Source organism: Rana temporaria, chromosome 4, assembly GCF_905171775.1.
Source record: "Rana temporaria chromosome 4, aRanTem1.1, whole genome shotgun sequence".
Lineage (NCBI taxonomy): Eukaryota > Metazoa > Chordata > Amphibia > Anura > Ranidae > Rana > Rana temporaria.
The window spans coordinates 76,336,536-76,351,164 of NC_053492.1; the positions used below are offsets into that span (position 1 = coordinate 76,336,536).

Genomic DNA, 14,629 nt, shown 5'->3' on the forward strand with positions numbered 1-14,629 from the left:
GGCACTCCGGACGTGGACCTTCTAGCGTCCCGTCTCTATCGGTAGGTGCCACGGTTCGTGGCCAGGTTTAAGGACCCGTGGGCGGACGCGTCAGGCGCGTTGGTGGCTCCTTGGGGTCGCTGTCGCCTACTTTACACCTTCCCTCCTCGGAAGCTTCTTCCTCGCCTGCTGCGCAGAGTAGAAGCTGTAGGGATTCTATCGGTCCTGATTGCCCCAGATTGGCCGCGTCGCTTCTGGTACGCGGACCAGGTGCGTCTGCTGGCAGACGCCCCCTAGCGTCTTCCCCTGGGAATTGATTTTCTGTTACAGGGTCTGATCTTCCACCCTGTTTCACAGCCACCGGCCTTAGCGGCGTGGCTGTTGAGAGCCAGGGGCTTAAGGACCAAGGCCTATTGGGCTTGGTGGTCTCTACCGTGCTGCCTGCACGGAAGGCTACCTCACGTAGGTTTTTTCCTCATACCTGGAAGGCCTACTTCTCTGTGTGTGGGGAGATGAACTGGCACTCTCGTACATGCGTTGTGTACAGGATTCTGCTGTCTTTGCAGCAGGGAGTGGTTCAGGCTCTCGCCTTACGTACGGTTAGGAGCCAGATTTCTGCTCTGGCTGTTTTTTACTTGCAGCGACCCTTGGCATCGCACTCCTGGGTGCGTGCGTTGGGTCAGGGGGTCTGGCAGGTGGCCCCTCCGGTGCGCCCTCCATTACCCCCATGGGACTTGAATTTAGTCCTTTCAGTGCTTCGGGATGCTCCCTTTGAGGACATTCGGGAGGTTTTTTGTTTATTGTCACAAAAGGTAGCAATTACCTCGATCAGACGGGTGTCTGTCTGTTCTGGCGGCCTTGTCTTGCAAGGCTCCCTGCTTGGTCATCCGTAAGGATGAGGTGGTGCTGCGGCCGCAGCCGTTTTTTCTCCCTACGGTCGTTTCGGCTTTTCACTTGGATGTGGACATTGTTCTTCCATCCTTATGTCCTCAGCCGAAGAACCCGAAGGAGGCCACTTTACATTCTTTGGATGTGGTTCGGGCCCTTCGAGTTTACTTGTCGGCGACAGCTCCGTTCCGGAAGTCGGACTCGCTGTTCGTGTCTGTGTCCGGTCCCAGTAAGGGCCTGGCAGTCTCGTCGGCCACCATTTCCAGGTGGATCCGACAGGTTGTGCTTCAGGCCTATGCCCTGAAGGGCGGGCGCCCCCCTTTCGGGTCATGGCGCATTCGACCAGGGCGATCGGGGCCTCTTGGGCTTTCCGACACCAAGCCTCTGTGTTACAGGTGTGTAAGGCTGCGACCTGGTCGTCGGTCCACGCTTTTTCAAAGTTTTATATGGTGGATGTGAGTGCATCTTCTGATGCCTCCTTCGGCCGCAGGGTGTTACAGGCGGCAGTTTACGGTTGGAGTTCCTCCGTTGAGTAACTCCGGTTTTTGTTTGGGGTGTAACCTGTTTTTGCTGTGTTATTTTTCCCACCCCTCGAATTTTTTGACACTGCTTGGGGACGTCCCTAAGGTCAATGAAGGCTGTGTCCGTCTATGAACGAAAGAGAAAAAAGGATTTTTGTACTCGCCGTAAAATCCATTTCTCTGAGTTCATGGACGGACACAGCACCCACCCCTCCTTTGTTTGTACTGCTTGTTACGAACTGAGGCTGCTAAAGCAGGGTGTGGGTTATGCCTGGGGGAGCCACGCCCCCTGGGAGGAGCGGCATGAAGGAAAGTTTTTAACACCTTAAGTGCTGTAGAATTCTGCCTAAATCTCCTGGTAGGAAGAAGCATAACCCTAAGGTCAATGAAGGCTGTGTCCGTCTATGAACTCAGAGAAATGGATTTTACGGTGAGTACAAAAATCCTTTTTTTTTTGTACACATCTTCAGGTTATTGGTTATATCAGGGGTCCTCAACCACCGGGCCGTGGCCTCTCTGCATGAGGTTCCCATATGTAGCCCATGTTCACGATGTTGAAGTATTTATGATTTTTTATTTATTTTTATATATACACACCTTTTAGGTTATTGGTTTTATTATGAGGGGGTAATGTTGCACAGCACTATTTGAGAGTACCTATCTATCTCTGGTGCTAGGTGCATGTTAAACTGACATGTAAAAAAGACAGCTGCTTTGTAGTTGTGCAACACTGCCACAAAGTAGTTTCCAGTCTTAGTGAGTTCTATGTCTGCTTTATTTTTTTTATTTTTTTAACATCAATGTTTTTATTGTGGATGTAGGTTCTTGCATTCGTCTAAAAGACCCACAGCTTGATCTTGCTGTGGAAAGTTGTCTGAAGTCCCTGCTCCTTGCTTTCTGCTGTGATAATCACCAAGATGAGAGAACTCTGCAAAATCTGATGTCAAGGGAATTCCCGCATGGTCAACGTCCATCAATCATTGTAAATGAGTTCCGAGACCGAGTTTATGATGTCTCACAACGGTGAGAAGATCAACATTTTAGTTGCTTTAAATTTGTCTTTTTTGTTTTTATTCTGTTACAAAATACAGTGCCCCCACATTATGTGAAATTCTATGCCCAATTCAAAACTATTTCTCTGGCACTCCAAAAAATAAAAATTAATATCAAGTACTGGAAACCGCTGTTCTGCAGTGGTCACCGCTGCATTTTAACTTTTGATGTGCGGTCAATTACTCTGCAGGCAGTAAGATGTCTTAAATCTTCCCAATTTTGTAGGCGCTATAACTTTTGCGCAAACCAATCAATATATGCTTCTTGTGTTTTTTTTCTTTTTTTTTACAGGCCTAAACCGATGAAAATTGTGTGTGTATATGTATATGTGTATATGTGTGTGTGTATATATATATATATATATATATATATATATATGTGTGTGTGTATATATATATATATATATATATATATGTGTGTGTGTGTGTGTGTGTGTGTGTGTGTGTGTGTGTGTGTGTGTGTGTAGAAAAAAAAAATATATATATATATATTTGGGGGGGGGGGGATATTTATTATAGCAAAAAGTAAAAATTTTTTTAAATTGCCGCTCCTTTTTGTTTATAGCGCAAAAAATAAAAACTTCAGAGGTTATCAAATGCCACCAAAAGAAAGCTCTGTTTGTGGGGAAAAAAAGGACATAAGTTTAATTTGGGTACAGCGTTGCATGACCGCACAATTGACAGTTAAAGCAACGCAGTGCCGTATTGCAAAAAGTGGCCTGGACATTAAGGGGGTATATCCTTTGGTCCTTAAGTGGTTAAAGCATGTTATACAGCACAGTGCTTGTTCTGTGTAATTTGGCCACCTGAAATACCTGGTTGTACCTGCCACTTTCTACCCTCCCCCCTGTAAACTGACCACAGAATCTCATGGCTGCTAAGCAGTATATACCAGATTTCAGAGCCCAGACCAGCCGGCTCTCTCCACCTCCGACTGACATCCGTGGGGGATCCTCGGCCCCGCTAGATCTAGCTGTCGGATGAGGAGAGAGCCGGCCAGTCACGTGAGCACCGATCGGCGTTCTGAAATCTGGTATCTACTGCATTTTTTTTTATAAATTGCACACAGGGGCACCGGTCATTAGGAGATAGTGAGTATAGTATAAACGTGGCTTAACAACCACTTTAACGTATCTTTAATGACTTATTTAGCTTGGTCTTTGCTGCATCCATCACCTCAACCCAGTTTTTTATAGTCCCCTGGAATTTGCGTATACCCATATCCTTCATTTGTCAATTTTGTGTGATGATTTCACAGAAGTCAGGACTTCATGGGCCTGGTTGTTTATAGTGGTGAGGATGCCTGTGGGAGGGAGGAATAATTTTTGTATTTTTCTACTCTACACAACCCCAAGACTGATTAACTTGTCAAATCTGGTTATGGGGGGGGGGGGGGGCACATGATAATCGTTTTTACTGTTGTCTACTGTACAGTTCAGCTTTAAAAAATAACTCCACTTTTGTTGACAAAAAAAAATTCTGATTTGTATCTTTTGTTCTTCAGAAGAACAGAAGAAATAGCTGTTTGTTTGTCTGTATCCATGTTCTGACTGAATCTATATGGGTGTGGTTTTGAAATGATCAGCTAGCTGCTGTCCCTGCAGGGCTCTGAGGAAAGTGACAAAATCTGCATCCCTTTTAGACATGATTTCCCTTTGGGAGTTTCTCACCAAAAATAAAATTTCTGTTCCAGGGAATTCCAAAAATCTGATTTGTATTAGTGTAGACTCCTGGGAAAATCAGTGAGCCAATCACACAGGCAGGAAATTATGTTTTTGGGGATATTCTGTACACATTCTGTGCACTGAACACCTCCAGGTAGCCGTATAGGATTGCATTTTACAGAAAATTACAGAGTTGTTGCAGATTGAAAAGGAAAGATCATTTTTAATAACGTTCAATTACATCATGACTGTATGTAGCAATTGTGTACACTATATCAAATGTTTATTTGCTATTTCCCCCCCCCCCCTACAAAAGTGGAGTTACCCTAATAAATGATGTGTAATAGAATATTTGTAGCAGTTAAAGCTGACATGCGTATATTCTTATTTAGTGCTGCTCACCATCCTAATTACCCAACTGTATTCACTGCTTTGGAGATTGAAAACCCTGTGGTTGCCAACTGCCTGATTGACATGAGGGGAATCGAAACAGTGCTACTCATTAAGGTATTTTGTTTTGCTTTATGAAATCACTATTGCTGCGGTAGTTTGCCAGTCATTTGTCTGATCTGTGCCATTTGCTCATAAAACATGAATTGTAGTATTTTTTCTTTCTAAGCTGTCCTAATTTAATTTTAAGACATTGATTTTCAAAATGATCGCTATGCTTATTATTTGCAAGTCTCACTATCTTGACGTGGGATCTATTACCTTTTTTCTATGGCTACCTCTGTAAAAAAAATAACATATGTTTTAAAGGAAATGTCTGTGTTTACAATGTTTCACTGAGGATCTTTTATCAGAATAATAGTGAGGCTCGAGAGGTAATGCAGAAGAGACAACCACCCAGAAACTGCAGAGAAGCTTTTACTGCGGATGGAGACCAAGTGTTTAAAAACCGCTACTATTCATCAGACTTTGTCCGATCCAAATACCTGAGCCGAGACGTGGACGTGGAAATCGGGTGGGTACATATTTGCTTTTTGGTTTTGTTCTCGTATCAAATAGTGCAGGGCTTGACAAATTTGCTTTGAAGTTAGGAGCCAGTTTGTTTGTTTTTTTATAACTAACAGGGCTTTATTTTTGACGATGAAGATGGCAGATCTTGAATTTGCACATGAAGAAGACTGAAACCAGCTTCCATTGATGTCCAAGGCCCCATACACACGAGAGGATTTATCCGCAGATACGGTCCAGCGGACCGTATCCGCGGATAAATCCTCTCGAGGATTTCAGAAGATTTCTATGCGATGGGGTGTACACACCATCGCATTGAAATCCGCGCTGAAATCCTCTGGCGATGACGTGTCGCGCCGTCGCCGCTATTATGACGCGGCGACGGGCGCGACGCTGTCATATAAGGAATTCCACGCATGCGTCAAATCATTACGACGCGTGCGGGGAATCCCTTTGGACGGATGGATCCGGTGAGTCTGTACAGACGAGCGGATCCATCCGTTGGAATGGATTCCAGCAGATGGATTTGTTGAGCATGTCAGCAAATATCCATCTGCTGGAAATCCATCCCAGGGGAGATTTATCCGCGGATAAATATCCGACGGAGTGTACACACCATAGAATCTATCCGCAGAAACCCATTTGATGGGATTTATCTGCGGATAGATTCTATGGTGTGTATGGGGCCTAAGGCTAAGTTCACATTTATGTGCCTTTTTAGTTTGTGCAGATCTGCAGAAAGGCACTACGGGTCAATTTAACCTTTTTTCCTCTTCCATTCATGGACGGACAACGTAACAATTGACCTTAGGGTTTATCATCCTTCCTTTCAGGAGAGACTAAGCATAAAAAACAGCACTTCAAGTGTTAAAACACTTCTCAGTATAGCTCCTCCCAGGGGGCGGGGCCCCCGGGTATATCCCTCACTCTGCCTCAGCAGCCCCAGTTTTTTTCTGCCTAGCATCAGGAGAGACATGGCCTTCTGGAGTCCAAGTACTCTGGGATTTTTTTGCGATTTTTTCGCTTTTATTTTGTTTTGTTCCTGCATTTTTGATTCTGAGGTCTACTATCAACTGCCGACTGGGTGACAGGCTGGATCTTGATCCTTGTAGTCCCCCCATGCTTGGCCATCGAGCGTGTGCCGGCCCTCAGCTCAGAGTCGTCCACGTCATGCGCCGTTGCTCCAGGGCTGGCCGGGGAACTACATGTTCCAGGGCACACATATGACCGGTCTCTATGGCTTTGTCACAGTGGGGTAGATTCAGGAACAATTTCCGCCGGTGTAGACTGAGATGCGCGGCGTAAATGCCAATTTGCGCCGGCGTATCTCCGCGCCGTATTCAGCAAACAATATTACGCCGTAACGTAGATTTTTTTTTTTTCGTTTGGACCTTTCCACGCCGGTGCGGCGTGGGCGCCCATTTACGCTGGTCTGAACTAGCGCGGCCCTGGTTTTTCTATTTTAAATATGCAAATGAGGGAGTTGGTCCGATTCAGCAAATTAAGAATTGCCGGTGCAGGCTACTCCCGGTGCATGTAACTCTGGTTTGCAGCGGAAAGTTACCCTTTATAAAGCAGGGGTAACTTTGCACCAAACTTGCAGAGGTCAGCTGGAGAGCAGCTAAAGCAGCGTTACAAACGACCTGAGCAACAACACTTGCTGGACAACACATAGAGGCGGTCCCCATGTTGGGAGAGGCCCTCAATAATTACAGCCCTCTCCTCTGGGCTGAAATTGGTCATCTGCCCACCTGAGGATTCCTCATCAGCCATAACTGCCCCACCACAATGCAAACCACCTAGCTTAGAAAAAAAAAAGCTTCAGTACATTTGCACCTGCAGGGCGGAAGTCTGGGCTGATTCATGGACTGGGCGTTGGTAGTGGGTCGGCGGAGCTCAGGGATCACGCCGGGGCGCAGTTCTGAGCATGTGCAGATTGGGGCATTTACCCCTGGATGTCACTGAGCATGTGCGGTCTAAGATGCGCCCCGGCGTGACCCCTGCGCCAGGCTCCCCGCTTCATTAGCATAGGGAGCCACCCATTTTATTCTACCCCGCCTTACGCCGCGCTACGCCGCCTTACGCCGTGTAAAATCCGCCACGCCGGGGCAAGAGACAGGAAAAAAGTTTCCTGAATCACTAGCATGCCTCTCTGCGCTGCTCCGGCGCAGTGTAAAAAAGATGCACTGCGCCGGACCAAAGATCCGCTGATGTTCCTGAATCTGGCCCAGTGTGTCTGGCCGACAGCCATGCCGTTTAGCGGACGTTGGTTCTGTCCGGAATGCCTCCAGCCGGTGATCGCAGGACGGGTAAGTAGTGGCCCCTTGCCCTGGCAAGGTGGTATGGCTGGTGCTTTCCTGGGGAGGTCGAATAAGGGTCCGCCCTGCTTTCCTCTCTCCCTTCCTCTCCCTCCTTCCCCATGCTGGGTGGCGGCTGTAAGGGGGGGGGGGGGGGCCTGGGGCTCTGTCACTACGGGGGCTGTGCTGCTGTGTGGTGCTATTAATTTTTTGTAGTGCCTTTCCTTTTTCACCATTAAGGGCTTACTTTTTTAAGATTCATTGGTGTGCGGCTGTCCATACCCTGTCTTCAAGTTTTTGCCTCATGCATTGCAGGCACCTGTTTCTGAGAGGACATTGATTGCTCAGGTGTGCTCACCTGGAGCAGCAGCTTCTCCCTTCTTATTAATTTTTGTTGTACTGGAGTTGCTGTGTGTTCTGGGCTGTGTTTTCTGCAGGGCTGTGGAGTGGGAGTCGGGGGAAATTTTGGGTACCTGGAGTCGGAGTCGGCAAACAATGCACCGACTCCGACTCCTACTAAATTTAGATTGGAATAAAAAATAAAAAAAAGCAAGTTTAACTGTCCCAATTCACAAAAAGTTATAATTAATGACTTCTCTACTGTAAGAATAAAGGCCAATGCATGCAGTGCCTCACGTAACCGCAAAACGAACACGTTAAGTGACCGTGAAGAAGCATGCTTTTCATGTGCTTCACTATATGGCACGCAACGCACAATTAGGAGCTGCAATACTTATACTTTCCATAGTGTTGTGTTCTGCTTTTACAGGGAACGCATGTTAGAGAACCAGTAAGTGTTCAAATAAAAAAATTCCAACAGGAGTTTTATAAAGCACTAAAAGAAGTTGAAAAGTATGATCGCTCATCAAAACTTACTGTTGAAGAAGCCATCCTTGTTTATCCAGAGATCGTTAGTGATGTGGCCAGAATAGTTACTGCAATGCCACCCACCCAAGTCAGTGTCGAAAGATTATTTTCAGCCCTAAAAATAATAAAGTCTGACTTAAGAGCCTCTATGAATGAGGATCTGGCAGAGGCAATTCTCTTCCTTAGAACTCTACATTGAATTGATTTGCATTTGCTAAGCCTAGAACTACATTTCAAGATTAATATAAACCATTTCTAGGTTTTGCAGATTTTGTTTTTGGTTCATTATAGATAAGCTTTGTTTTTGTTCTAAAACAACCAAATAATGTGGTTTGTATTTTTGAACTGGTAAAGATCCTGTTCCTGATGTTTATGCCTGCTGCTACTATCCAGCCACTTGATTGTTTTCATTGTGTTTATCTTTTGCTTAAACTGTGCAATACAGTAGACTGTTGGCTTCCCAGCCAGTAGTCCTGTGGTAGGTTGCGTTTCTTTCCCTCAAGGAATGTATAAATACATTTGCATATTAATACAGAGGAGTCGGAGTCGGGGAGTCGGAGTCGGAAGTACTTAAAACTGAGGAGTCGGAACATTTATCTACCGACTCCACAGCCCTGGTTTTCTGCTGTGTCACTGTTGCTTTTAAACACGTGTATGGCCGCCATTTTGCAGCCCGCGAGTTGCTTCCTGAGGGACGGCGCAGAGCGGAAAGCGCTTCAGCAGCACTACAGCCTGGCCGGATTGTGAGTTACCTGGGGGTCCCCTGCTCTCTGTTTTGCGGCCGGGAGGGTGACCTGTGGGTCTCTGCCTTGCAGTACTGGGGCGGCATAGCGGTGGGTCAACATGGAGTCTGAACAGAGGCTTCTACCCCAACCATGCCTGAGTTAACCCTTAGTGCCCCTGCGGTCTCTGTAGAGCCCATACGGCAGTCCCTTAGGCGTTTATCGCCAGGATTGAAGTGACAAGCGGCCAGAAGGGGGGTAAAAAACCCCTCCCTGCGCCTGCTTCTGGGGACGGTTCTGACACGGAACCATACCCTGCTGCTGGCTCTGGTTCTGTCATGTCAGATGTTGCAGGCTTAGCCCACACGGTCAGTGAGGATGACTCTGCTTCAGAGTCAGCGCTTGATAAGGCGTTTTGTTGGAGCTCTTATCACTGCGGTGCGGGATACTCAAAAACTTGAGGACGGCGGAGACATCAGAGATGCTGGTCCCTTTTGGGTTCCGCACGCCGCCCCACACCGCAAAAGTGTTTCCTTGTGTTCCTTACCTGGACAAAATATTATACAAGGAATGGGATCGGCCGCAGAAAGTTTTTGATGTACCAAAATACTTTGCGGTCCGTTATCCTCTTGAGGAAGACTTTAAAAAAAAAAGTCCTCCGTCAGCGGACCCCCTTGTGTCCAGACTGAACAAGTCTACCACGTTACCTGTGGAAGGGGCTCTCGCCTTTATGGACCCCGCAGATAGGAGAGCTGAGGCTGTGGCCCGCTCCATGTTCACAGAAGTGGGGTCGGCAGTGAGACCGGTTTTGGCTGGAGCTCTAGTGTCACAGACAATTACCGAGCAGGCAAAGTCCCTGCTGCAGGAGCTGGAGGCGCATAATGCTCCTGAGCTCTGTGTGGGCCTGGCTGACCAGTTAGTGCAGGGCCTGCAGTTTGTCTGTGAATTGGCCCTTGATACGCTCCTCTTGCTCTCCAGGGCCTACGCAGTGGTACTATGCCACCTTGAGTGGCTAAAGCGTTGGTCTGCAGGCCAAACCTCTAAAAGGTCCTTAGGGGACTTAACCTTGAAGGTTGCACGGCTTTTTGGGGCGTCCCTGGATGACATCATTATAGATGCTACAGGGGGTAAGAGCACTCTGCTCCCACAGTCTGGGAAGGGTAAGGAGCCTCGTCATAAGCGGAGTCCCTCCTTTACCTCCCCCAAGCGCTTTTTTTGCCCCCCCAGGTGCGTCAGGAAAACGTTTTCCAGGGTGCTAAGGCGCCCGCTGTACATCAAAAGCGCACCTGGTACCGCAAGCCCAACAAGCCTGCGGACAAGCCTGCTTCTGCATGTAGGTCTGCCAGCACCAGACACTCGGGTGGGGGGGCGACTTTGCGGATGCGCGGCTCGGTGGAGATCCCTCTTTCCGACCGCTGGGTTTGCGAGGTAATTTCCTCGGCGTACAAGAAAGAGTTTCTCTCTTGTCCACCAAACAGATTTTTCCTTCCAGCCTCCAGCTTCCACCGGTACGCCGGGTGGTCCTGTCAGGGGCTGGTCAGGATCTGCTTGTCAGGGGAGTGATTATACCAGTTCCTTCAAGGGAACGGTTTCAGGGGTTTTTACTCCAATCTGTTTGTAGTTTACTCCCCAAAAAAGGAAGGGGGTCCGTCCAATCCTGGACCTTAAGGCCCTTAAAGGATCACTAAAGGAATTTTTTTTTTTTTTTGCTAAATAGCTTCCTTTACCTTACTGCAGTCCTGGTTTCATGTCCTCATTGTTCGTTTTTGCTTTGAAGTTGCTGTAATTCTGCTCTGATCTCCACACTTCCTGCTTGTCTGGCTCCTCGCTGTGTGTCTAAAACTCCTCAGAACCAATCAGATTCATTTTAAAAACAAAACACTGCCCTGGATTTGTTTGTTTTTGTTCTGTGGGTCTCTTTACTTCACAGAAACATGAAACCAGTTTAAAAACGAAAGTGAAACTAGAGGCACATTATATGATTGAATTTAATCTTTTTTTAATCATTTTTAAAAGGAATCCGTTAACTTTTATGTCTCTCTATACCCTGTAAACAGTCATTTCAGCAACATATTTTTTTTTCCTTTAGTGACCCTTTAACTCCTTTTTCAAAGTGCAAAGGTTCAGGATGGTTCGCTCTGTAGTGGCGGCTCTCCATCAGGGGAACTTTGGGGCGTCCTTGGGTACTCAGGACGCGTACCTGCATATTCCCATACGCGCAAAACACCAGAGGTTTCTGCGTTTTGCGGTCAAAGAGGACCATTTTCAGTTTGTGGCCCTCCCCTGCGGCCTGCCTTCGGCACCACGAGTATTCACAATGGTGATCGCTCCGATTCTGGCCCTGCTAAGGCAGCGCGGAATCGCTATTGTGGGATACCTGGACGACCTTCTCCTGAGAGCTTCTTTAAGCTCAGTCTTAGGAGAGGATGGTCCATCACCTGCCAGCCCCTCCAAAAGATTCAGGTGGCTACTGAATGTCCAGAAGTCAATGTTGGTACCGTCTCAGCGACTGGAATACCTGGGGTTGGTCCTCGATTCCTCAGAAGCAAGTTTTTCTCTAGACGGAAGAACTCCAGACACTGCAAACTGCGGTGCAGCGGTTAGCGACCCAGATGTGGTCCTCACTTCACTTTTGCAAGAGAATTCTGGGTCCCATGGTAGCCTCTTTCGAGGCGTTTCCGTATGCCCAATTCCACACCCGAGTGTTAGAGAAAGAGATTCTGTCACGTTGGGACAAGCTCCCTTCGTCTCTGGATTACCAGATTTGGGTGAGTCGCCTGGTCAGGTCCTCCCTAGTGTGGTGGCTGACATCTCCGGTACTTCGGACCAGGAAATTATTCCTGCCGTGCTATCGGACAGTGGTCACGACGGATGCCAGCCTCTCCGGCTGGGGTCGTTCTGGAGTGCCCAGTCAGCCCAGGGGCGCTGGACTCAGGAGGAGTCCCGTCTGCCAATCAATGTCCTGGAGCTCCGGGCTATCAGGCTGCGGCTCTCCAAGTGGTCTCTGGGTCTGCAGGACCGTTCGGTCAGGATCCAGTCCGACAACGCCTCGGTCGTGGCGTATGTCTACCATCAAGAGGGCACGCAGAGCTTGTCCGTGGCGGCGGAGGTTGCACACATTCTCTGGTGAGCCACAAGGTACGTTCCGGCTCTGTCGGCCGTGTGCATTTTGGGGGTGCAGAGTTGACAAGCAGACTACCTAAGTCGCCAAACACTGGACCAGGGAGAATGGTCGTTGCACCCGGAAGTGTTTCAGAGTTGTGCCAAAAATGGGGCACTCCAGGCGTGGACCCTCTGGTGTCCCGTCTCAATCGGAAGATGTCACGTTTTGTGGCCAGGTCAAGAGACCCTTCGGCGGACGCGTTGGTGGCACCGTGGGGTCACTATCGCCTAGTCTACGCCTTCCCTCCTCTGGAGCTTCTCCCTCGCCTGTTGCGCAGAGTGGAAGCGGAGGGGTTACCAACAATCCTGGTCCCTCCGGATTGGCCGCGTCGTTCCTGGTACGCGGACCTGGTGCGTCTGGTGGCAGACGTCCCTTGGCTTCCACCCCTGAGAGTAGATCTTCTGTCGCAGGGTCCGATTTTTCTCACCCTGCTTTAGGCCCCTTTCACATGTGCGGACCGTATGTCCGCATTTTCATCCATCCGTTTGCGGATGAAAACGGGACATACATTGGCCCCTATATGATTGCGGGTGTCAGCGGATGAACAAGTCCGCTGACCTCTCCTGAAAATGCTGTTCACCTGGCTGTCATTGTCAATTACAGACATCAGCAGTTTAAACCATCAAGTCAGTGCTGCTATATCTGATATACATGGTAGATTTGGGACCACAGTAACAGACAGGCAATTGGCATTTCCAGAAGGATTGTCGTGTCAGTCAATGCATTTCTTTCACTGCAGGTTCCCTTGCCCGATGAGCAGTACATAAAGTCCTCCAACACACCCATAGCCTATATCTATACCCTGCACCCTCATGACATGGGAGCCTCAAGGCAGCCATGTGCGGTATTATCTCCCAAGGAGCCTGGCCCAATAACAGTGATCCCAGATCAGACAGAAGCCATGGTGCGGTCCTGGTACACGCACCTCACATCCACTACAGCCAGCATGCGCCAAATACCTCCATGGACCTTGCAAACGCGATCAAAATTCATCAAGACCCCGCCCCTTTCCCTTTGAAGTCTCTACTCACCCCACCCATCCACCCGGCCAAAACAAACCCTGTGCCTTGGTTCACACTGGCTCAGCTTCAAAGCCGCACAGCACAACTTCATCGTGGCTTGCATACCAATTGAACAGAAGTCAATGCAAGCTGCTGTGAAGTCGCCAAGTAGGGCAAGAACCTTTTTCTAAGTTGAAGTGACTTGGGTCGCTCTGATTAGAACAGTCCCATTGCACCTAATGGGGCGCGACTTGTCAGGCGACTAAGTAATAAGTCACGCCAGTGTAAACCGGCACTGCTGCGAGCTCGAAGCAGGGCTAAATGTAAACAAAAAAGCATCTGCCCAGCGCCCAGAACTGCATGTCCCAGGAGTTGGGTGGTAGGAATTGCACATCCCTGCTTGGCGGTGAGTGGGCTGGAGGAAGCCCAGGCTCCAGGACACGGTTTCTGGTTGTCATGGTGTCTGGGGTTTGTCGAGCCCTAAAATAACGCATTTGCAGTTGATCCTAACAATTAAAAAAAATTCTGCACTGAGGAATGATCTTCAGGCTTCAGCACATTGGAGTACACACTCATTCTGACTTTTTAATATGCATGTTTGCACCAGAGCTGATTTTTTTTTTTGTTTTTTTCCCCCCATTTTAAATCCAGATAACTAGAATTTTAGGTGGCAATGGCAACCCAGCACAGAGAACGGCACAGGTTTACTTTAATTAGACATCAATCAATCTGAACTTGGGAGAAATTTAATTATCTGGTTAAAAGGCCACTAGATGATTGTTTTTTTTATGAATTTACAGCTATATAATTTTCCATTTTCTCAAGTTTGTGTGTGCAGAATGAATATTTTAATGTTTTCTGCAGGCACTTGGAAGGAGAAGTCCAAAATGTGTCCTCCCAACTATACACAATGCAGCAAAGGGTTCTTTCCTTAAAAAGTGATATCATGAAAAATGAAACCCTTCTACAGCAGCATCATGGCACAAAGAAAACGATACAGGTAACATTAGAACCCAGCTTTATATATGAAATGCTAATAAAATAAACTACAAAATGATTGCGCTCATTTAAAATGATTTTATTAAATGAATCACTTATATAAGCGGCTAGCAGTTTCCTGGTAAAATAACATAAATAACAATAAAATGCAGCGCTTAATCTAGTGGAAATTGAATCTACCAGGTGAGTAAAAGATAAAATAAATGTAATATTTAAATACAAATGCAGTCCATAATATCATGAGCCATAAAGTTCATTAAGAGTCCAGTGATGAGAATCCAAACGGGTGTCCCAATGAAGGATACACACTGACCCTTACCCCAAACATTTTACTACACGAATAAAGTGGTCAAAAAAGCATTGATTACAATGATGGGCTTCAAGCTGTCAAAATCCTGAGATTTCACAATGGCTATAAACATCAGGCTATAACTCTTCTTCTTTCTTTCTTGACTTTTATTAAATCGACACTCACCTGTCACACAGTCCATCGATGCGGCCGCACGGAGCCCCCTCCTC

At 47.4% G+C, this 14,629-nt stretch overlaps 1 protein-coding gene across 1 annotated transcript in view; it reads left to right on the top strand.

Annotated features, from left to right (window-relative positions):
* Positions 1-14,629, top strand: part of SMC6 (structural maintenance of chromosomes 6) — a 134,156-nt gene that overhangs the window by 66,355 nt on the left and 53,172 nt on the right. The window contains exons 15-18 of the mRNA XM_040348559.1: positions 2,210-2,411; positions 4,497-4,611; positions 4,908-5,068; positions 13,976-14,111. Coding sequence (XP_040204493.1) covers positions 2,210-2,411; positions 4,497-4,611; positions 4,908-5,068; positions 13,976-14,111 — 614 coding nt within the window. The remainder of the gene's footprint in view (positions 1-2,209; positions 2,412-4,496; positions 4,612-4,907; positions 5,069-13,975; positions 14,112-14,629) is intronic.